This window comes from Toxorhynchites rutilus, chromosome 3 (assembly GCF_029784135.1).
Source record: "Toxorhynchites rutilus septentrionalis strain SRP chromosome 3, ASM2978413v1, whole genome shotgun sequence".
Lineage (NCBI taxonomy): Eukaryota > Metazoa > Arthropoda > Insecta > Diptera > Culicidae > Toxorhynchites > Toxorhynchites rutilus.
In genome coordinates, this window is record NC_073746.1 from 251,761,955 (window position 1) to 251,785,395 (window position 23,441).

Sequence of the window (23,441 nt, forward strand, 5' to 3'; positions counted from 1 at the left end):
TCTATCCATCTGTTGCGGGTTCCGGCATTTCGTAGCTTAATTTTCGTATCTTAAAATGAGACTTGCTTTAGCTTCAGCGTATCTTAGTGCTCTATCGTAATCGATTAAATAATCATCGGCTCGATCGTCTTCAGTTCGCCATAGCAATTGACCTCCAGTGGCAAATATCGTTCTGTCTCGCGATGACTTAATTGCTTTCCCCGCAGTAAACGAACACCCGTTGCCATTCTTTTGCTGCACTTAATTTTAAATTAGCTTCTTTCGATTTCGCTCGGTTTTGCTCTGAACTTGGAGAGCTAGATGTGTTCTAGGTCAGTGGTAGAATTTCTTAAAGCAGACCCAGAAAAAGAAAATTGGAAGCGAAGCATGGAATGCCGGTAGCGCAATCGAGGAGATTTTTTCGCTCTAGATACACAAACAAGTTGTTAACATTCCTTTCAAGACGTCTTCTTAGAATCTATTTTTGCATATACTTTGTAATGTAGTTGTACTTTGTTCTTCCTTCGCCGCACGGACATTAAATTTGCGCTGCCTTTTTTCATCTCAAACTGTTTTTTTTTCTTAAATATCTTTTAGTTTTTTTTAATACGTATAAATAGAATCCTAGATCGGACGATTTTCTCTGTGTTTAGAATGCATCTCTGTCGGATTTAAATACTTATCGTTACGTCGGGATAACTTCAAATTTAGAATATAGTGATAAGTGGACATGATAAGTGGTGAAAACTGTAATGTTTTTTCAACTTTGTGGAAGCGGCGCTTTTATACTATCCATTTTTATATAGACGTGTTTAGAAAATTTGGAATAAATAAATAAAAAATCTCGCAACGGTCTAGCACCAAAACCTGGTGTAAGAATATTCCACACCGAAGAGGAGGCTTTCCCATGGCGTAATGACACTGTCTAACAATAAAATAGTACGAATTCATTAATGTAGTCGATATAAGTTTGGAGACTATATTTGAAATTGATATTTGTTTTTGTTTTGAAATCCACAAAAAGTAACCAATTCAGATAGGGGGAAAATAATTTCAATGCTTATTTGCTTGTCTGGATGCGAAAGCCTAATAGCAACTTACGATTTAGTGACCTAACCTTCTATTGCCGGAGCCGTTATTCTTCCGCCGACGCCCGCGCTGATGATATGTAAAGAAAGTTGCCTTCCCCTCACTGACAACGACTAGACTCAAAGTTTCGACACTATCAGCTGCTGTGACTCAACGGTCCGGGAGAAGTGAGCGGCCGATCGGTTCGATTCTATGAAACCTTCGACTTCCGGTGGAGCAGCTCTTGCTTCTTGTGCTCGTGGATGAAATCTTCAACGGTGATATTCAGTCGGAAAATGTGATGCATTATGAAGTCTGCTTCGAGGTACTTTTTAGAGGGCGATCGGAGCACTTCGAGTGTCTCGCACAGTCCATTCGCCTGTTTCCGCACCTTGTGTGAGCTCAGGCTGGCTCCGAGAATAACAAGGGCTACCTTGAAGAGGATCTTGATGCCTTCGCACAGAAAGCAATCCCATACTCGCAGCAGTGTGTCCCAGGGAAGTGTGCGTGTCAAAGCGCACAAGAACCAGTCGGTCATGTAAAGCAGCGGGTCCACCTTGTGCTTCTGCAGGTGGCGATAAACCGAGGGGGATGTTTTCTTGAGCAGACCATTCAGCATCGCGGCGTCTCGCTGCAGCATCTCCAGCCCGGGAGTGAAATAATCCTTAAGGTATCTAGAAAAAAAATAATGAACACATTGAACAATATTCGTTTTTAGCTTGGTCCAGATTTATCACTTGACTAGCTGACCCGGCAAACTTCGTCCCACCCAGAATTTGTTTTTTTTTGTTATCAATACCTTCAAACATTCACTTTTTCTTACTATGAGCAAGTTCGTGGGCCCAATCGCAGAACTGTTCATTGATTGATCTTCTAATCGACCCTGTTGAATTTACCTTTTACTATAAAATTCCTAGTATTTCGAACAAAACTCAACATTATAATATCAGATTATTTTCAGACACAATTCCACAATACCACTATAAAAACATTTATTGCACCCTAAAACGTCCATATGCCTAATTTGGTTTCATTTGCTTGATTAATTCTCGAGTAATGCAGAAATCTGTGTTTCATTTGTATGGCAGCCCCCCTTTAGAGAGGGAGGTGGAGAGTCTAATCACCATAAAATTATTTATTGCACCCTAAAATCTCCACATGCCAAATTTGGTTTCATTTGCTTGATTATTTCTCGAGTAATGCAGAAATCTGTGTTTCATTTGTATGGCAGCTCCCCCTCAGAGAGTGGGGTGGAGAGTCTAACCACCATAGAAACATTTATTGCACCCTAAAACCTCAAAATTCCTGGTTTGGTTTCATTTGCTTGACAAATACCCAAGTAATCTAGAAATTTGTGTTTAATTTGTATGGCAGGGGGGAGGGGTCTCAAACTATCACGAAAACCTTCCCCGGCCCGAAAAACCCCTACATACCAATTTTCATGATGATCGGTTCATTAGTTTCCGAGTCCATAAGAATCAGACAGACAGACAGAAACCCATTTTAATATATATAGATGACGGACTAACTATGACGATTGTTAGCGGGTTTGTCTAATATAAAAATGTTAAATAATAACAAATGAGTAGTGTCTAGACTTAAGAAATAAATTTTCATTGAAAAAAAATATCATTGCCACGATAAATTTAGCCTATTTTATTAGGGCTATAAGAATGTTTTCACAGGAAAAAAACCATGCCGTTAGGACTGTGAATATCTGACTTTGAACAATGGAAATTATAAAAGAAATGATTTTTTATTTATTTACTATGATTCCCATTGAGATTAGATCTGATTCACTACTTTTCGCCAATAAACCCGATCCATGGCTGCAGTTCTCCAACTCCCGGCTGCACCGATTCTTGCCAAGTCCTGCTCCACCTGGTCCAACCACCTCGCTCGCTGGGCTCCTCTCCTTCTTGTTCTCACCGGATTCAATGCGAACACCATCTTTGCAGGGCTGCTGTCCGGCGATCTTGCAACATGCCCTGCCCATCGCACTCGTCCAGCCTTGGCAACTTTCTGGATGCTGGGTTCGCCGTAGAGTTGCGCCAGTTCGTGGTTCACTCTCCTTCTCCATACTCCGTTTTCCTGTACACCATATACTGTTCTGAGCACTCGGCGTTGTAAAACACCAAGCGCTTGTGAGTCCTCTTCAAGCATCGTTCATGATTCGTGCCCATAGAGAACAAGCGGTCGAATTAAGGATTTGTACATGGTACACTTCGTACGGGGTCGGAGTTTGTTGGACCTCAAGGATTTGCGGAGCCCATAGTAAGTACGATTTCCATTGTCAACGAGCCAAGGTAGACGAATTCCTTCACTACCTCGAGCTCGTCGCCGTCGATCACAACACTACTACCAACAAGAACTTTGTTGCGATCAGTCCATCCTGCTAGCATGTATGTAGTCTTAGACGCATTGATCCTAAGCCCAATTAGCCCTGCTTCGTGTTTCAGTCAGATATACAAGTCGGCTACCGTCGCATGTGTTCTTCCGATTATGTCCACGTTGTCGGCGAAGCAGATAAACTGACTAGACTTGTTGAAAATCGTGCCCCGCATGTTGAAGCCCGCTCTCCGCTTAACACCTTCCAGCGCCACGTTGAAGAGCAGACAGGAGAGTCCATCGCCTTGCCGAAGTCCCCTGTGAGTCTCAAACGATTCCGACAGCTCACCTGAGATTCGCACACTGCACCGCACACCGTTCATCGTTGCCTTAATCAGTCTTGTCAGCTTTCGGCGAATGCCGTGTTCGTCCATGATCCACCATAGCTGTTGTCGGTCGATTGTATCATATGCGGTTTTGAAGTCAACGAAAATGTGGTGCGTAGGGACCTGATACTCGGGGCACTTTTGAAGGATCTGCCACAGTGTAAAAATCTGGTCCGTCGTCGAGCAACCGGACATTAATCCGGCCTGATAACTTCCCACAAATCTACTCACCATTGGTGAGAGACGGCGAAAGAGGATTTTGGCGAGAGAAAATTTTGTAGGCACCATTCAAGATTGTGATCCCACAATCCAACTTATCGCCTTTTTTATAGATGGGGCAAATTATCCCGTCCTTCCCTTCCTCCGGTAGCTGCTCTGTGTCCCAGATCCTGACTATGAACCGGTGCATACACTCTACAAGTTTTGCCGGACCTCCCTTGAAGAGCTCCGCTACGAGGCCATCCTTACCAGCTGCTTTATGGTTCTTTAGCGGATTAATGGCCTCCCTAACTTCTCCTATCGTCGGGGGTGGTACGTCGTCGTTGTTCATTGCACCGGTGTAGTCCTCCTCAACGCCGTCTTGGTCTCCTGTCTGCGCGTTGTTCAGGTGTTCAGCGCCACCTTTCAATCACCTCGCGTTCGTTCGTCAAGATGCCTCTTTCCTTGTTTCTGCACGTTTCGGCCCGCGGCACAAAGCCTTTGTGCGAGGCGTTTACTTTCTTGAAGAACCGCGATTCTCGATAACGATAAAGCAGCTCCATTTCCTCACACTCTTTCTCTTCCAGGCGGCGCTTTTTTCCCGAAAGAGATGTGTTCAGTCTGTATCGTTCCACGTTTTGTCGAGTCGCTCGTTGTAGCATGGCTGCACGTGCTGCATTTTTCTCGTTCAGGATCGCTCAGCACTCGTCGTCAAACCATTCGTTCCGTTGTCCTCGTTGTTCATACCCGATGACGGTCTCTGCTGTGCTGATAATTGCTGCTTTCAATGTGTTCCAGCATTCATCGAGAGGAGTGGTATAAAGTTCGTCTACCCCGGTAACGCAGCTTCAAGACGCTACGAGTATGTTGCAGCAACGTTCGGCTCCTGTAGTCGTCGTAGGTAGTACCGTGGTGAGCACTGGTGTCTTATGTTATTGACGACTGACAGTTTAGAACGCAGTTTGACCATCACCAGGTTGTGATCTGCATCGATGTTAGCACCACGATAGGTTCTGACGTCCATGATATCCGAGAAGTACCGACCGTCGATCAAAACGTCGTCAATTTGTGTTTTTGTTTACTGTGGTGATCTCCAGGTGTAACGGTATTGGAGGCAGCGAAGTCGACGAGCCTTAGGCCGTTTTCGTCGGTTCGCTGATGTGCGCTGAACCTACCAATTACCGGTCTGAACTCTTCCTCTTGACCGACCTGAGCATTTAAATCACCGCTGACGATTTTAATGTCGTGTTTTGGGAAGCGATCGTATTCGCGCTCTAGCTGCGCGTAGAATTCTTCTTCATCGTCATCGGTGCTAGCTAGTTGGGGGCTGTGGACGTTGATAATGCTAATATTGAAGAAGTGGCATCGCATCCTCAATCTGCACATTCTTTCATTGATAGGCCACCAGCCAATCACCCGTTTTTGCATCTTCCCCATCACGATGAAAGCTATACCCAGCTCGTGTATGTTGCCGCAGCTATGGTAGATGGTAAACCCACCTTGGAACGATCGCACCCCCGAACCTTTCCAGCACAACTCCTGCTGCGCTACGATGTTGAAATTGCGGTCTCTCAATGTTTCCGAAAGAATTCGGGTACTAGCAAGGAAGTTGAGAGACTTGCAGTTCCTTGTTCCGAGTTTCCAATCTCTAGTCCGTGTTCTTTGCCTGGATCTAGTCAGATTGTCCTGTCTCGAATTTCTTTGTGAATTTTCCTGTTTGTTTCATTTTTACGGATGGCATGCAGGGCCTGCACCAACCTCCTGTCTCGCCGAAGGACCAGCGTGCACTGCTCTTTTTAGAGTCCCGCTGGCACGAAGACAATGATCAGCCGCCCCTGACATGAAGATCAGACGCTGTTTTGAGCCGCACCTCCATGGTGAACAGACGCTCGGATAGGCCCCCTTCCATGTCAGCATACAATCAGAATCCCACCGGGGTTGGTTACCCGATCTTCACTATGGTTGCTCGTACCCCAGCCGGCACCACGGGGAGATAGGGATAGGAGTTACTGGACAGGAAGCTAAGGACCACGAATGGGGTCTATTTTATGCCTGCAGGTACGCGAAGTACCGATGGTACGCTTAGTCCAGTCATTTACCAACCAGGAAATGGATAACTTTGGCAAATTTGAGTAACTTTAGCATATAGTGTCACGTTTAACCCTTTGCGTTCGTACTAAATGTCGATACATTTAGCTCACACGCATTATGCTGTTCTCTTCCAGTTCAATTTGGTTTCTGCAGCCTAACTGATAGATGCATTTAGCGAAAATCGAGGTATCGATGATAATTCGATACCGATGGGTGCCATTGACTATGGATTTGACAGTGACAAATGCGAAATATTTGATGTGGAGTAGTGAATATTTCACCATATCAAAGAAATCATATTGATGAAAGCAGTGTTGTAAGAGTGTTATGCGAATGCTGCAATCGGTCGTAGTTGCTAATTGTTGGGGAGGGGGTCTTATTTTCGCTGTGTAATTCCGAGGAGGAATCCATTTCTTCTCAAGCGTTAATAATTCTGCTTCGGATCAACGATGATTCTAATTGTCGGGGCTTGGGGACGGGGTACAATTTGCGCTATGTATTTCCGAGGAGGCATCGATTCCTCCTTTGAGCGTTAATAATTCCAAGGCGCCTAGAAGTATATCCTAAGGTAAGGCCGTTTCGTCACTAAGTTGGTTAGGGGAGCAGTATATGGACACAGTACGGAAGAAAGCAGAGGGGAGTTATTTGCCTGTAGCGTGAAAGAGACAGACTGATCACGAGCGAGCTTCGGTACTAGCGTATTGTGTTTTGTTTACAAACAAAACACAGTAGACTTCCAAAATGGCTGAAGGGTGGTTTTAGCAAGTTGGTCCACCTCAGGATATACTTCTAGGCGCCTTGAATAATTCATTTCCGGCTAAACGAAGTGGTATGATAATCACTTTATTCGAAAGATGAAATGTCCAAGAGTTATATGCTTGTTAATTATTGATAGCTAAGCCAACGTTAGTTCTACGTCCACATTGCGGTTATATCACAGAAATAACCCACTTCTTGTTTTTAGTTTCGTTGAAATATCATTTTAAACAATTCCTGGTGAATCTTCAACTAGAATGTACCAAAATCACGATTTTTACTCCACTGTACTCATAATATCCAATCAACTTTCACTTTAACGTTGAAATGGAGACGGGGACTTCCACACTGTCGCCACAGGCAAGTACACGTCCGATGTTCGAACGCAATTGATTTTTGTACCTGATACTCCATACGATTCCAGCGAACCGACACCGTCTATTGATCCATCCTCATCATCAGTTTGGATACCGAGAAGCATCCCCGAATCGACCGACCATCCTTTCTCGGTTTATTACCAGAACGTCAGAGGTTTGCGTACTAAAATTGCTCAATTACGATTACTGCTTCTCAGCTGCGATTACGACGTGCTTGTTCTCACGGAAACGTGGTTGCGATCCGATATTGATAACGCCGAAATTACATCTGCATACACGCTTTTCCGATGCGACCGTAGTAGTCTAACCAGCAATTTTTCTATGGGAGGCGGGGTGCTGATAGCGGTGAAAAAGCACCTGAAATATGAGCATGTTCCACTTCCGAATTGCGAACAGCTTGAACAAATCGCAGTTCGTGTGAAAACCGCACATCGCTCAATGCATATTGTGGCCATCTATCTCCCACCGTGCTCTAGTCCAGACTTATATATCGCACACGCATACGCAGTGCAACACATAGCGGATCGTTCTTTTGGGACTGACATCGTCATATCGGTAGGCGACTTTAACCTTCTTCATCTCCGGTGGCTTTTCGACGATGTCTTAAATGGTTACATTCCATCGAACGTTTCATTCGAGGCCGAGCAGTCTCTTATAGAAAGCATGTTTACTACTGGCTTCCAACAAATCTGCAATCTCGTGAACACGAATAATAGACTTCTGGATTTAGTATTTGTTAATAGGCCAGATGAACTAGACCTCATAGCACCGCCTATTCCAATTTTACCTGTGGACAATCATCACCCTCCTTTTATTTTAATACTTGACGAAAACGTGGACGATTCAGCACCTGACGACTGCAATGAAAATGTGTCATTCAATTTTCAAGCTTGTGATTTTGACCGTTTGAACAACATACTCACCAACATCGACTGGAGCGCTTTAATGAGTGACAGAACCGTGGATGAATCACTTTCGACTTTTTACGATAAGTTGTATCAAGTTTTCACTCAACATGTTCCTCGAAAAATACGCGCATTTACCTCGGTTATTGGCAAACCATGGTGGACTCCTGAGCTGCGGCACCTACGCAATAAACTTAGGAAAGTACGTAAAAGGTACTTCCGGACGAGAATTGAGAGAGAACGCAACAAACTTCGCGAAGTGGAATCAAATTACAGAGCACTTCTTCTGTCCACCTACGAAAATTATATATCTAGGATTCAGTCGAATGTAAAAAGTGATCCTTCGCTCTTATGAGACTTTGTGAAAAAACGAAGATCATTCACTCGTATTCCATACCATGTTAAATATGGAGAATCTCATGCAAGCTCAAATGCAGAAGCAGCGGAACTTTTTGCTGCATTCTTTGAGAGTGTGTTCAGCAAAGTGTCGCCCGTTAGTCGTCGCAATTGCTTTGCTAACATTCCATCGTATGACATCGCATTCCCGGTTTTGCAATTCACCATATTGACACCAAGAAAATATCGAGTACCGATGGAATACCTCCCTTGCTTCTTAAAAACTGCTCTTCCACCTTGGCGACGCCCATCGCATTTATACTCAACCGTTCACTGCGCGACCGAACGTTTCCGGCTGCATGGAAACGCGCCTCTATTGTTCCGATCCATAAATCCGGAAACTGCATTTATGTCAGTAACTACCGTGGCATATCAATACTGAGCTGTCTGAGCAAGGTCTTCGAAAAGCTAGTGCACAAGGCTTTGTACAACGTGTCAGCTCCAATCATCTCTGATACCCAGCATGGCTTCATGAAATTTCGGTCTACTGCAACTAATCTGATGTGTTACGTCACCGCTGTATCCCGTGAAATAGAACTCAGGCGGCAAGTAGACTCGGTGTACATCGATTTTGCGAAGGCTTTCGACACTGTTCCGCATATCCTTATAATCAGCAAGATGAAACACATGGGATTTCCCGATTGGTTTATGGAGTGGCTGTGGTCATACTTATCGGATCGTTCCGCTTATGTGGTGGTTAATTCTTCACAATCTAGACCATTCAATATTACATCTGGCGTACCCCAGGGTAGTGTTCTCGGCCCGCTGATATTTAATCTCTTCATAAATGATTTGTCTTCACTGCTCTCTTCGTCTAAGCTATCTTTTGCCGAAGATCTCAAATTTTATCGGAGTATTACCTCGCCTCTGGATCATGCCGCCCTGCAAGACGACATAAACACTGTGCTGACATGGTGTGGCGATAACGGTATGCGGGTAAACAATAAGAAATGCATATTATCACCTTCAGTCGACGTTATAACCCTGCCTACCACGAGTATTCCATGGAAGGAAAATCGCTTGATCGAGTCAAATCCATCTGCGATCTAGGAGTGACCATCGACGCTAAACTCAGGTTCAACGAACACATAGGAATCACGGCCGCCAAAGCTTTCTCTGTTCTTGGATTTATCCGTCGACACGCTTCCGATTTCACCGATGTTCACGCATTGAAGGCGATATACTATTCTCTGGTGCGCAGTATCCTGGAGTATGCTGCTCCTGTCTGGTGCCCGTATCACACATCGCAGATAATCACCATTGAACGCATACAGAGGAAGTTCATACGGTTTGCACTACGTAATCTTCCATGGAATGACCCTGTTAACCTTCCTCCATACTCCGACCGTTGCCAGCTGATCGACCTGGGTACCCTATCCAGCAGACGGGTTTACATGCAGCGCTTATTCGTCTTTGACATGCTACGAGGCTACATTGACTGCTCTGAACTTCTGGAACAAATTCCATTCTACGTTCCACCGCGTCGTTTCCGGAGCTCCTCGTTTTTGGCACGTCCCCGTCACAGGACCAATTATGGTTACAACAATCCGTTCGACTCGTGTCTTCGTGCTTTCAATAACGTGAGTGATGAGTTTGATATGAATTTGCCCAAAAGCTCGTTTCAAAGAAGGATTAGGAATATTTTATAATTTAAGTAGTTTAAGTTAAGTAATAATTTCAGTCTGTGCGGCTAGGGCGAAGACGGTGATAAATAAATAAATAAATAAATATTTCATTTTCGCTTTAAATAAGTCATATTTGAAATATAAAAAAATCATTTTTTTAACTGTATATAACCGAGTCTGTATATAATCGAGTCCGGCCTGTATTAGGTATACATATAATTTTTAAGAGGGTTTCCAGTCAAGAAATTCGAAAAAATCATTTTTTTTCATCATATTTCTGATGTTTAGACATTCAATTTTTTGTTTCGAAATTCTTATCATTTAATGAGTTATAACCAGTTTATTGAAGCGGTATCTAATCTAGTACGTAATTGACTTAAAACTTCTACCGCATTTTTTCTGCCGTACTCCGTATTTCAAACTCTTCTGAACAGAATTATTTCAAATTTGATATGAACATTTTTAATACATCTCTCTAGACTTCAGTGTTCACTTTTACGCCTATTTTTTGATAATAGGAGGTATATTCAATCCATTCGAACCAACCGCTCCACATCTAAGACAAGACCAGACAGTAGGGGGTCGATTTCGGATTTCGGTGGTATTCCGCATTTCGAAACGAGTGGTTTATGTTCGTTTCGACCACTTTTGTCATTATGGATCTCGAAGCGAGCTCGAAACGAGTAAAACGAATAAGGCAGTAGTAGAGTTTCGAGTTTGGCATTACGTAGCATAGTGTTCGAGCGTTTTTTAGCTCGAAACGAGAATAAATGTCTCGATAAGAAATGGTTGATCGTCGTATGGGAAATGCTAGTAAAACGTTGATTTTAATACTTAACCTTACATCAAACAAAATTTCAATTACTTTTTTTTTGTTTTGACGTCTACTTGTACCAATATGTGCCAAAATATTTTTAGTCTTTTGCATAACTGATCACTTGTTATTTTAGCGCTATGGAATCACAAAGAAATGCAATAAGCATCGTTTAAAGAATGTACCCAGTGCGGAATGCCTCGGAGTGGAAAAAGTACACGCGTTCATTTTCCATAGACCGTAGAATGGGTTTATGAGTACCATCACTTCACCGGGTATCTTGAATTTGTCGAAGAAATATTTCTTTGTTCCATTAAACGATGTTGTATCCCATTCGATCCATTTTTCGCATAAGCCTTTTTCTAGAAGTGGTCTCATTTCGTTGAACACTGATAAAAGTGTTGGTTGAGCCAAATCTATTAAAAAAATTTCCTTCTTTATTACATTAGGTACGACCAGAAGCCAGAAGGTTTAAAATGGCCGCTAATTTTAAAGCCGAAGGAATAAGCAGTGCTTCCTTCTTCATTCATATTAAAGTTGGTTAGAGCACGGTAGCTGAAATATTTTCAAATGTTTCTCGACTAAGCCTGAAATACTGCGGAGATCTTGAAACAAAAGAATAATTATTATCATTTATATCGAAAACGTAAATAAGACAAACTCACTCATTTTCACTTTTTTCATTTCGATAGAGGGTATTTTTATCCCTCAGCTCCCGCATCTGTGGAATAAACGTGCTTCTATGTTCACTATCGCTGTCGTTTCGCTTTTATTTTTATTCACAATTCTAATATAATGTAAAATTTAATTTGTTTTTCGATCGATTTCGATTTTTTTTCTCTTTGCAATAGCTGTGCACTTTACCTTGTTTACGAACCCAAAAATATGACATTTCTCGAGACAAATTTTGCTCGAAATGTAGTACACTGAAAATATCACGTACGTGACGTCCAAATTGAACCCCTTTTGGACTGACAGATGCCAACATGTCGAGTTTCCCACTGACATTTCCCTTTGTTTTCTCACTGAATTGGGTTCCCCACCAGGGATGCCAGGATGCCAATTCATAACTTACTTTTGAACAAAGTTTGATAGCTTATTCAATGTTTATTCTAATTGGTATTGTTATATAGCACATTTTATTAAATTTACCTTCAGGCAGGGCTCTGCATAGTCATAATCAACTGAGGATAGTCAGCTGACTATCTGACTGACTATACCCGTATTCAGTTAGTAATGACTTTTGGCTTCTTCACGCAGTCTCTTCGCCAAAACGACTAAACAGTCAGTCGGGCGTTTAGTCGGTATCTCCCTCTCCCGACTCGACAATATCATTTCATTCTTCCCAGTCAAATTGTCCTCATTGCATTTTGAAGTGACTTCCCCCGTGACGAATTCGTTCCTCCCTTTCTCTCTCCCATGTACGTGTGCATGCATCGATGTTTGAGTTCAACATGGTTTGACATACGCTACAGGTGAGCTAGATTCTTTTGTATCATACACGAAAATTACTCACACGTATGAAAAAGCGTCAGTGTGTGTACGCTGTTTTGCACACTAATACTAACGCGAGGACCTTTATAGCATACTTGATAAATGTCTAAGTTCGTTGGTTTGAGTTCACGACGGGTAGACAATAAACCGTCAATTGATGGGGTAACTTCTTTTTTGCATCAGAAATCATGTTTTCGTTCCTCTTTATATGGACGTAAAAATAATATTGCGTACGCGGGTATGAATACGTGTCAGGGGGAAATGGAAGTGTGGATTGAAGTCAGTTGAATTAAGAGGCAAATTTGTATTCATTAGTCGAGTCAGTTAAAATAACCACCGACTGGACTAGTTCACCAGTCATCCTCGCTAGTCAACGCTAGTCGATTCATTTTCTAGTCAAGTCACTTTTTGTTGTCGGCGACTGCCGAGGCAGTTCTAGTCGAAGCGAAGCTACTGAGAGTAGAGTCGGTCCTCATTTTCCACCTTCGAAGATTTCGGGCCCTGCTTTCAGGTTTTGAAGTTTATTGAAATAAATGTGAACAAAGAATATATTACGCAACTACGAACTAAATTTTGTGAGTTTTGAATGATAAATTGCTTGATAAACCGTAGATTTAGTGAATATATCCCCAGTTCTTCCGCAAAAACAGAACTGTGATAACTCAATTTGTTAATTTCAGCTTTGATGTTTTGGTTGGAACTCAAACCATATCCACTGATAAAAAAGCAAGCGAATGACACTGAGACAAAAGCCCTACTTCGTTTAACAATATTTTAGACCATAGTTAGAATTTCATGGGAATAAAATCTCTCAAAAACCCAGGTACGTTATCACACTGAAATGTTTTTACATATTTCATAATGTCTTCCCAAATTAAATTTATTCACAGTAAGTCAAATGTCTTCAAACCTGGCATCTCTGTTTCCCACTGACAGTTCTGTTTGAGAGATGTTAGCCTCAATCATAGCAGCTGGCTAGAACATATCAATTCGAAAAAGATACATAATATCAAATTCAATTCGATTCGAATTCGAATTTTTTCGAATCGGCTTACTCGCTTCGAAATGCGGCATACCACCCCAGTTTTTGGACCATTGCTACTGATTGGTCAATTTTAAATCTATAAATAAAAATGGAAGGCCAAATGTGTTGGTAAGCGCAAACCCCGAGGAAGGAATGGTTCAATTTGAGTCATCTATATTTCGTTGTATTCGTCTCTTCCCGTAGATCAATATAGCGGAGAGAAAAATCGGAGAATATGTTCTACAATTAGCTAAGCGTTGTTAGTCCATTTGATGTTGGCGCTAACGAAATTGATTTTTGTTCGAAAGTGGAAAAGGATTTTCAGACGGAATAACGCATTCCTATATCTTCCATCTATATAAACAAAAATGGAAGGCCAAATGTGTTGGTGTTCCCTTCACCCGAGGAAGGAATGGTCCGATTTGAGCTGTCTTTATTTTGTAATATTCTCTGTATCAAACATGTATTCCAACAACGGAGAAACATGTTATTTCCAAATGCTTGAAGTATCTTGAACGAGAATTGTGTCTGAAAATAATTTTATATTATAAATTGACAGATTTCATTTTTTAAAAGAACTTTGAACTGATTTGACCCAATCCGAAAAAATGGCGGTGAGCTCGCTTAAAGTAGCTGTCCCTATAGCTGGAGTGATGTGGTTTCCATCAGAAAGTTGAGTTTGAAAATTGCTTTTTTTTGCATCTAAATCGATCGGAATGTTTAGAATACTATTACACTAGTACTGCATATTTCCATTAGAAGTATAAGTCTGCCTCACCTATCTAAAAGTTGTGATATCGTCTCTCATTGTATTACGTCCTTTTTGTCTCTTAATACTCCATAGAAACATTTATTGACCTCTAAAACCTCTATGTTCCAAATTTGCTTCATTAGTTCTCGTGTTATACAGAAATTTGTGTTTCATTTGCATGGCAGCGACTATTTGAAACCCCAATTGAAGGAGGTTCGTATAACTATCTTTTCCTGAAATTTTTATACTTAATGTACGTACCCAAACAAACGATTCGGTTGGATCGCCTCTGAAGAAAAGTATGTGAGTGTGATACGAAAAACGATTGATACGATTGCACTTTATCTGCAAATTCATGTTTGATCAAATGACAGAGAGTGTATATTTTTCATTGAGGCATCATATTGCAACAGAAAAAAAATATACACAAACTTTCTCAGAGATACAAACCAAGAATAAAAGAATCGTTAATGTTAGTCATAACGCAAATCACCGGACTCGAATACTTCTACAATCGTATACACAATGAATAAAAAAGTGACGCATTAAAAATCACCACTGTTTTCTTGCGTAAACCGCAATTACATTATATATCCACTCAAGCCGGTAAATCAATATTTTTCTTCTGTGTCATTGATATACGCGTTATTATTCCACCTAATCCACCTACTAATTAGAAATCCAACAAGCTGTACAGAGGAGCCACCATGGATGCGAGCGTTATTACTTCATTCATCAAATTATTTATGTATCAAAGAAATATTCAAAAGAACTTTTGTTCGTCTTTTCATTTTCTAGAGGTTCTAAACTTTCAAATTCCTACGCCTCTGATTCAAAAGGTCCGAATTGGGGCAAACAATGTTTGCAATGTTTTCGAATAGTAGCCGACAATTATTCTGTTGAGTATAATACACTTTCATACCTATAAATCGACATATTTTTTTGAGTTTCCAACTCAAAACACAGAAAAGCTATCTTCGTTTATCAAACTAGTTTCATTGCCTTTACTGTTCTGGTCCGGCGCAAAGTATTCGAAATATTAAAACTAAACGAGTAGTTTTATCTGCGAGGGCGAGATAGGAGTTTTTACATTCCGCAGCTTGCTTGAAAGCGTGCCGAGTAGATTATTTGAGCTGAGTGAGAATAAACCTACATATTACGAGATTTTTTAGCCTGCAAACACATTTCCAGCTGCATTTGACAATGTGGAAGATAGATCAGCACCTCATCTATCAGGTTCTATAGCAAACTCAAATTGGAACGTTTTTGCAATTGAGTTATTAACTAAAGAAAAAGTTGATGAAGAGAAATCGATCAAATAACTTACACCCCTTTTCTTCTGAGTACCTCATATATAGATAGACTCGGGGTAGTAAAATCTGATTCTATAGCTGAAATTAAAGAAAACTTTTATACACGAAGATAGTTATTGTACATAATTTAATCCTTTTAAATCGACGTCTTAACCATCTTTAGAAACACATAAACAATTGAGTGATTCTATAGTTGTGGAACGGGGTGTATATTCGTGTGTTTGTTCAAAAGTGTGATCCATTAAGGCCTTCTATATCTGACGATTTCGTATCCTAATAATTAGTATGCAATGAAGCAACATTAGGAGAACATACAATGTTTCGGCAGACGCACGCCCCCGGTCAGATAATGTTAGCTGGCTGAGATAAAATTATGGGTGTGTGTTTTAGAAGTAGAGTTGTGCCGCGCGCAACAACACAAAGCGCGAACAGTCGTTAACGCGTTTAGGTGATCACAAAACAAACGATAACTAACGGTGGGTTAGCAAATTATCACGCTGATACTCACTTATCGCAAATAGTAACAAAGCACCAAAAGGCTTGCTCACTCGGCAAATGCATTAGTAGAAAGGCAGCAATGGGCGCTTGGGCCTGGCAGTAACCTACTTTAGGGTTGTGTATCGAGTAGGCCTTCAGCACGTTGAACAGCTCCTTCTGGCCGGGTTTCTCCTCGTCGATGAACATCTCGTGATGGGGAAACTGTCGATGCTGGTCTTTCTTGATTTCGTCGATTATCTGCGGATTTCCGGGCTGCAGCAACAATTCGTCGTATCGGTTGGGATACTTTTGATGTAGCTGGTAGGCACCGGTGAGATAGAACCACGCCCGCGGTCGTACCGCCTGAGGGATACCTTTGCGACACCGTTCGCGGAGCTGCAATGGAAAAGCGTTCGGTTGACGAAAAGGACGAACATATCCCCGTAGAAACACAAGCCTACCTTTTTGTAGTTTTTGCTCATATACTCCTGCCAGTGGTTGGTCATGTGAAGCCACTTTTTCTCGCGGGCAATTATCTGCTCCCGAGTGAGTGTTTCCTTGGCTGGCTTCTCGGAGAATTGACTGCCTCCGTAGAAACCATGCCGGTCGGGGCACGTTGAGAAGGCACTAGTGGTAGAACAGAGCGAAATTGAGTCGGCATTTTTACTGGACTGCCGATTCAATGAAACCGAGTTCGAAGTGTTGGTTGAGGTTGGTGAAGTGGCCATTGCTTGTATATGCCGCCAATCGGCAATGCGCGACGTTAGTTTCTGCCTAGATTTGGTTAGTCATCTGCGGATATAAATGGAAAAAAAACAATTATAAAGTTATAAAGACAAATATCGAACTTATCTAGTTCTCGAACTCGAATAGAACGTTTGGTGATTGCTATGAAATTTTGTTCATTTTTATTTTAAAGAAGATTCAGCAATTGAATTGAGTACAGTATTCTCTCGACATGCTCGCCAAACATTTACCATGACATAGCATTCTAAGTACACCATCTAGAGGGGACTGAACTTTGCAGTTTAAAGCCATTCAACACATTCCCGCTCGCGTGTACAACCGGTGGCGCGCACTTGTTGAAGTTGGTCAGAATGTTGATCCAGATAATTGTAAACTTTCATGTAAACTCTTACTAAGTTAGAATAAAACTTAGGAAAACTAACTTTTTGTCGTTGATTTTTGTCTTCAGAAAAATTCTAGAAATTCTACTGAACGTAATTTTTTTTCTTCAAAGTTTGGAGTAGAACGTATACTACTTTTCGAACTCGGGAACTTTTGAAAACATCACTTTTTATGCCAGCGCTTTTTCCTCCATATTTTTAAATTTTCACTTCATACTTCATTTACTACACCCAGGTTTTTTTTAAGGCGGGGGATACGTACCTCGTAAAAAAAACCGCGTTAATTGGAAAATCCGCGTAAAAAAACCGCGTTAATTGGAAAATTTGCGTAAAAAAACCGCGTTAATTCGAAAATCCGCGTAGAAAAAAACGCGTTAATTGGAAAATCCGCGTAAAAAAAACCATGTAACCTAATAATAGATATCAAATGGGACTATCTTTACGTAGAACGGAAGTCAAAAGTTGAGTGTTGCTCGCTTCCGAAAACCCGTTGTTTTGTCCTGCAATTTTTTTTGGTTACTGGTGGCTATAGTTCGGTTTTCCTCACGAATGAGGTCATCTGCTTTTGCTAGTAGATTCCCTAGTAATTTGTACACTCTTCTGCCGATGCGCGTGCAGTACCACTGTTGGACCGTCCAGAGCTAAGTAGACAGGAGAAGACATTCACGAATAGCTGCTCGTAAAAACCTCGTCCCGTTGTACCGCCCGGCGAGCTCTTCGTTACCCAAAATTCACGTATGATTCATGATAAGGTGCGGTACTAAGCGCTAAACTCCGTTACAAGCACCAATTACCGTAATTTGCTCTGAGGGAACATGAGAGAAAAATGCGCGCTGGGTACCGCGTAAAAAAAATCGCGTTAATTGGAAAATCCGCGTAAAAAAAACCGGTTAATTGGAAAATCCGCGTAAATTGAAAAATCCGCGTAAAAAAAACCTCGTAAAAAAACCGCGCAAAAAAAAACCGCGTAAAAAAACCTGGGTGTATTGATGTTTATCTACAACAGTGATTTTCAACCGGTGGGGAATTTGATTACTAGAAGGGGGGAATTTGGCAGGGGAATATTGCACATTTACTTCGCTTAGAAGATGACAATGATTTGCAAAATTTTCCACAAAAACTTCATTGGATACGCTAAAATTTGCGATCTTCGGCAAACATTTCCAAATCTGAAATGTAATGCTAAATTGAACAACTTCTCAATGTTTGAAAGCCTTTCGTCAGTGAATGATGACGGAACAGACGACAAAAAAGTACAGAAGAGCATAAAAAGGAGATTGTACAGCATTTATCAAGACTCTTTACAACAAGTTAAACTTGGAACACGTTTTCCTTATATCAAAAAACAAGATTTGGTCATGGTTTGAAATCCCTTCCGACTGGCAGTGACGAAAGTTTTGGATCAATTTCAGAACAAGCTTGACTTCTGTTTCTAGTTCGCAATCAGAGTTCAAATTTGAGTTATTTTGCAAAAGTTACACTGCAATTGGCGAGAGAAATTGGATTTTCTTCGATCTTTGCTTTCGCGAATTGGTTATCAGAGGATCGGATGGCATAAGCAATCTTACGAAAACGTTCTGAATTTTGACCTTTCTGCAAATTTAAAATTTCGTTACCGATTATTGCCGGTTGGGGAAACTGATATGACAAATATTTCATTCGAAAGATGAAAGGTCTTTTGTGTGATGTTTGTTACATTTTCTTCTTCTTTAATGGCGCTAACGTTCCTCTGGTGGGTTTACTTGTGTCGTTTTTTATTAGTATTTAGTTGAGATTTCTATGCCAAATAACAAGCCTTGAATGTATTCGAAGTGGAAAGCTCTAGAATACGCGTGACCACAGTGCAAGTCGGAAGAAATTTCTTCGACGGAAAATTCGTCAACCAGAACGGAAATCGAACCCACCCCCCGCATGATAGTGCGTGACGTTAGCCACTCGACCACGAGAGCCCGATGTTTGTTTGTTCCTTACCTATCCAAAGATTTGTTTCAATAGCTCGACAATTGCTTTGAAAATAAACTATTAAAGTCACAAAAATCTATGGGCCCTATTATAGAAATCGAGTCGATAAGACAATGCCAATTACGCTCGCTCTGACCAATCCCGTTTCTAAATTTTTACCTCAGAATGCATTCGCAGAATATGCACGAAGGAAGCTCTATGCTTGCCTTGCTTGCACTTGATTGGACTTTTCAGAAATCTTTCAAAATATTCATTCATTGGGAGTTGATTCAGATGCGACTTCAAACACTTCAAACAAATGATTACTGAGCCAACACTAGTCCTACGACAACCTTGTGGTTGTATCATAATCCACCCCTAGGTATTTTAAATATTTTAACTAGAATACTGTTTTAATATAACAAAGTTTGACGTATAGTTAGGTCGTGTTGGACTCAGCAAAATGGAGATATGAAAATCGATGCAATTTAATATTTTGCGGAACCGTAGCAAATCAGAAAAACTCATATAAGAGGGAACCAAATGTGTTGCTTGTCCGCTTACTAAGCGAATGATTGCGGATTCAATCCCAGAACCCACCATTGGACAACCTTCGAAAATGGCGAATTTCATGTTAACTCGACTAGCCGTTGGCAGTACCATCTCGGATTGCAGTGAAACTTGGGTGGCTGTAAAAACATTGGCTTTTAACTCTTTCGCTACGAGCATCGTCTATAGGCGATATCCGAGCGTCGTCTATAGACGACATCAGGGTGATACTGCAAATCAATCACTGGATCATTCAACAAGAGCCAAAGGTACCGCTCATGACAACTCTACACGAACTGATGATTGCGCCGGCTAGTGACCATTCTATCCTGGATTCCTCGAGTCGAGAAAGACGCACCACGCTAGATATGGGGTACAGACTAGGGGGACGTTGCTGATTAACGGTCAGCTGCATTCCAATAGGAAGTATCCCGTGTCGGGCACACGTACAGAGCATTGGAGACAGCAACATCCCAATTACGAAAACACTTGTAATACTAACCTCGAGCCAACCGCGAGTAATCGGTTACATATTACTAACATAGATAATAAGAAAAATTGTCAAAGTATTGAACTCCCGACCCCGTGAGGCTAACGCCATATGAGCCTTGATAAAAATATATATTTTGGAAAAAAAAAACAGTCATTCCATGCCAAATCGATATAGTGGTTCTCAGATTTTCGTCAAAAGTGATAATTTTGTTCTTTATCGCAAAACATTAGATCCGCCTTTTTCTATTTTTTCATTAGGGTGCATATTTCCATTTTAGGGTGGTCTGAAATATCGACCTTTTCCCTATAATGACTTTTTTCGAAAAATCATAACTTTTGAACAGCTGAATTGATTGGGATGACCGATATATCAAATTGAAGCAAATGAGTTAGCCTATCAAAAAATATTGAACTTGCAAAGAAAATCTATTTGAAAATTGATTATATTTCGAAAACGAAAAAAGTCCCCAGCCTTCAAGAAAAAATATACCGTCCTCTAGTCCAAAGCCATGGAAACAATAAAAAACGACTACATATAATGATAACAGATTGTAGTCGTTTTTTTATTGTTTTCATGACTTTGGACTAGAGGGCGGTATATTTTTTCTTGAAGGCTAAGGATTTTTTACATAACATTTTTTTTTCGTTTTCGAGATATAATTTTTTAAAGGTAACCGATTGTTCGAAAAATCTCAAAAAATCCCAGATATGAATCGATTAAAAGTGCTTCAATAATTATATGAAATGCTTAAAAAACATACCGTGTTCTATATGAGCACACTGAACAGACCTGCATGTTTACAATTATAACATTGGTTTCACGAGACATGTACATTTTTTTTTCCTGTATTATAGTGACTTTCAACACTTTTTGGCTGGTTCGTCACTGTTACTTCCATTTTTTGGAAGAATGTCGGGAGTGAGAATTGAACTCATGACCCTTAGCGTGAGAGGTATGGACCACTACGCCAGATCGCCTCCAGACAAGTACATATTCACCACTTAAACACTGAATTTTTAGCGAGCAAAATAATAAATCGGTGCTCCTCGCCATCTAAAAAATTAGTTTTGTTGTTTTATCATAACGTTTACCCTATACACACGCCAAAATGGGTATACATAATTGAGGGTAACGCGATACACTCAAATAATGTATTATAACTGTCCAACAGTTGATTGTTACAATAATACAGAGTGGCCAACTTACCCCGGGTGGCCGTCTTCCCCGCCTTCCCCTACAGAACGAACTCGTATATACTCGATTCCGATTAATTCACCGATTCCTTTTCACTTTAAATAGGGTAAATGATCTTGGTTTGTCCAATTTGGGGTGTTTTTACGCAATTAGTAAATGCAAATCGATTTTTCTTCATGAAAATCACACATAATCGATACGAGTTTGGGTTTGTTGAAAAGCCCCAAGTCTCTAGTTGCTAATACTACCATAAGGTGTTGAAATTATTCAAATTTTTATGTTTTTTAACGATTTTCCTCAAAGAAGAATTATGATCATGGTTTGACCACCTCTGATCATGGTTTGCCCAAAAAAATGATCATGGTTTGTCCGGTTTTAGAAATCTCCATTTTTGAATGAAAACATTCGAATTCACAATTAGATGTTGCATTTATCATTGCTTGAGTTTACTGTTATCATATTGATTCATTCATAATTTAGGCTTTCTTCAGAATATTGCCGTTTTCTTGGGCATTTTAGAAGTGTTCACCTCAACACAATCAACACAGAAAAACCATACTTCTGCTATGCGCGAAGCACACCATAAACAAACATAAACAAACTGCAGCGCACCAAGCGGTTGCCATAGAAATCATGTGGACAAAACAACATTATTGAATTGGACAACTCATGATCAGAATTGAGTTCATCAAAATGCGTTAATTTAATGGTTTAGCTATGTAAATCCGATACAAATGGTGAGCAAGCATGATGTTTACAATATTTATAAGTGTTGTAATCCAGAAAAGGTCTGAATACGTGCCAAATAATCATCTGGTGATCGATTAAAAGTTAGCTCGAATGAGGGGCGCATTGACACAGATAGAAGGTGTATTTTATAATCCTTTAAAACATGTGATTTCGTAAAAATATACTATCAAACTACTATAAATCATGTAAAAGGCAATTTCATTTATATGTTTCGAAACATTCGAAGGCCTTATTTGACACAGGAGCGCTTAAGAGGAATCAAGTTTCAGTGGTTACGAAGTTGAGATGATGATGTTCTTCCTGTTGTTTCTCCTCGTGATGTTAATACGTTTAAGCGTACTGCATAAATAATTGAAATTGCATTTATCCGCTTCCTAAAATAGCAATAGCGAACGCTCACGCGTTCGACCGATATTATTACTAAAACGCCCACAATCGCTCGGCCACTAATGGAATGCGCAAATATTAAAGCATACAGCATACATTCACAATGTTTTACTCATTGACTTTCTGAACTCGGCTGGGAAAAAAGCAATTGATGGTCAGAATCGACAGCGCGCATAACGCAAGGTCCAATTTTCAGTATTGTAGAGCTGACTGCGAATGTTCAATAACCAGCTGGCCAGCTAAATGAAGCCAAACAAAATTCTGGTTAACGCTGGAGCCGTACCAAAAGCAATTTGATTTATTCGCGTACCAATTGAAGTTACTATATGCCAATAAATATTATGATCAGGATAGTGATAAACAGGGTTGCCAACTATAATTCGGAAAAAATCAGAAGAATGAAAATCAAAATCAGGATAAATCAGGATAGCTCATATTCGGTTGTCCGAAAAGTTAAGGTCGATTTTTGGGAAAACAAAAACATCATTTTCAATCAAAGCATTATAATTTAACTTTGTATACATAGTTCTGTTTCACAATCTTTCGCCATCTTTCACAGAGCTTGAATATTCAATCCTCCCAGAACATGTTTGCTTTGTCGAATCCATTCCAAATCCCACCAGAAACGGAGTATATCTTCCTTCGGGCGAAGACCGGATATGTAAAATAATTAATAAGCATGGTATAAATCCTTTGGAATAAATCTTTACTCAACAAATGAAGAAAGCATATCAGCAGTGGAAGACTTCTTGATTTTTTCCTAATTTTTATGATATTCAGTACGGTTATAGATATATTTACCATAGTCCCATCATTTAAGTTTGTTCTAAAGGGTGTGTCACATAAAATTGCATCACGGAAAAAACGCTGTAGAAATTCGCCCAGTAGACCAATCCTTTTGAAAATATTAGACAGTAAAATAAAAACTATTAAACAACTTTTGGCATTTTCTTTTTATTCATACTTCGAGCCCAAGCCCGTATGCTCGCACCTTCCTCTTTACCCCGTCCATAAGGTT

At 40.5% G+C, this 23,441-nt stretch overlaps 1 protein-coding gene across 2 annotated transcripts in view; it reads right to left on the reverse strand.

Moving 5' to 3' along the window:
• Positions 1-287: 287 nt before the first annotated feature.
• The window catches only part of LOC129776161 (TBC1 domain family member whacked), a 43,636-nt gene continuing 20,482 nt past the window's right edge, over positions 288-23,441 (reverse strand). For both annotated transcript variants that reach the window (XM_055781629.1, XM_055781628.1), the window contains exons 2-4: positions 16,444-16,774; positions 16,014-16,378; positions 288-1,721 (exon numbers count right to left, since the gene is read on the reverse strand). In XM_055781629.1, the coding sequence (XP_055637604.1) occupies positions 1,259-1,721; positions 16,014-16,378; positions 16,444-16,710 (1,095 nt within the window). In that variant the 5' untranslated portion in view covers positions 16,711-16,774 and the 3' untranslated portion in view covers positions 288-1,258. The remainder of the gene's footprint in view (positions 1,722-16,013; positions 16,379-16,443; positions 16,775-23,441) is intronic.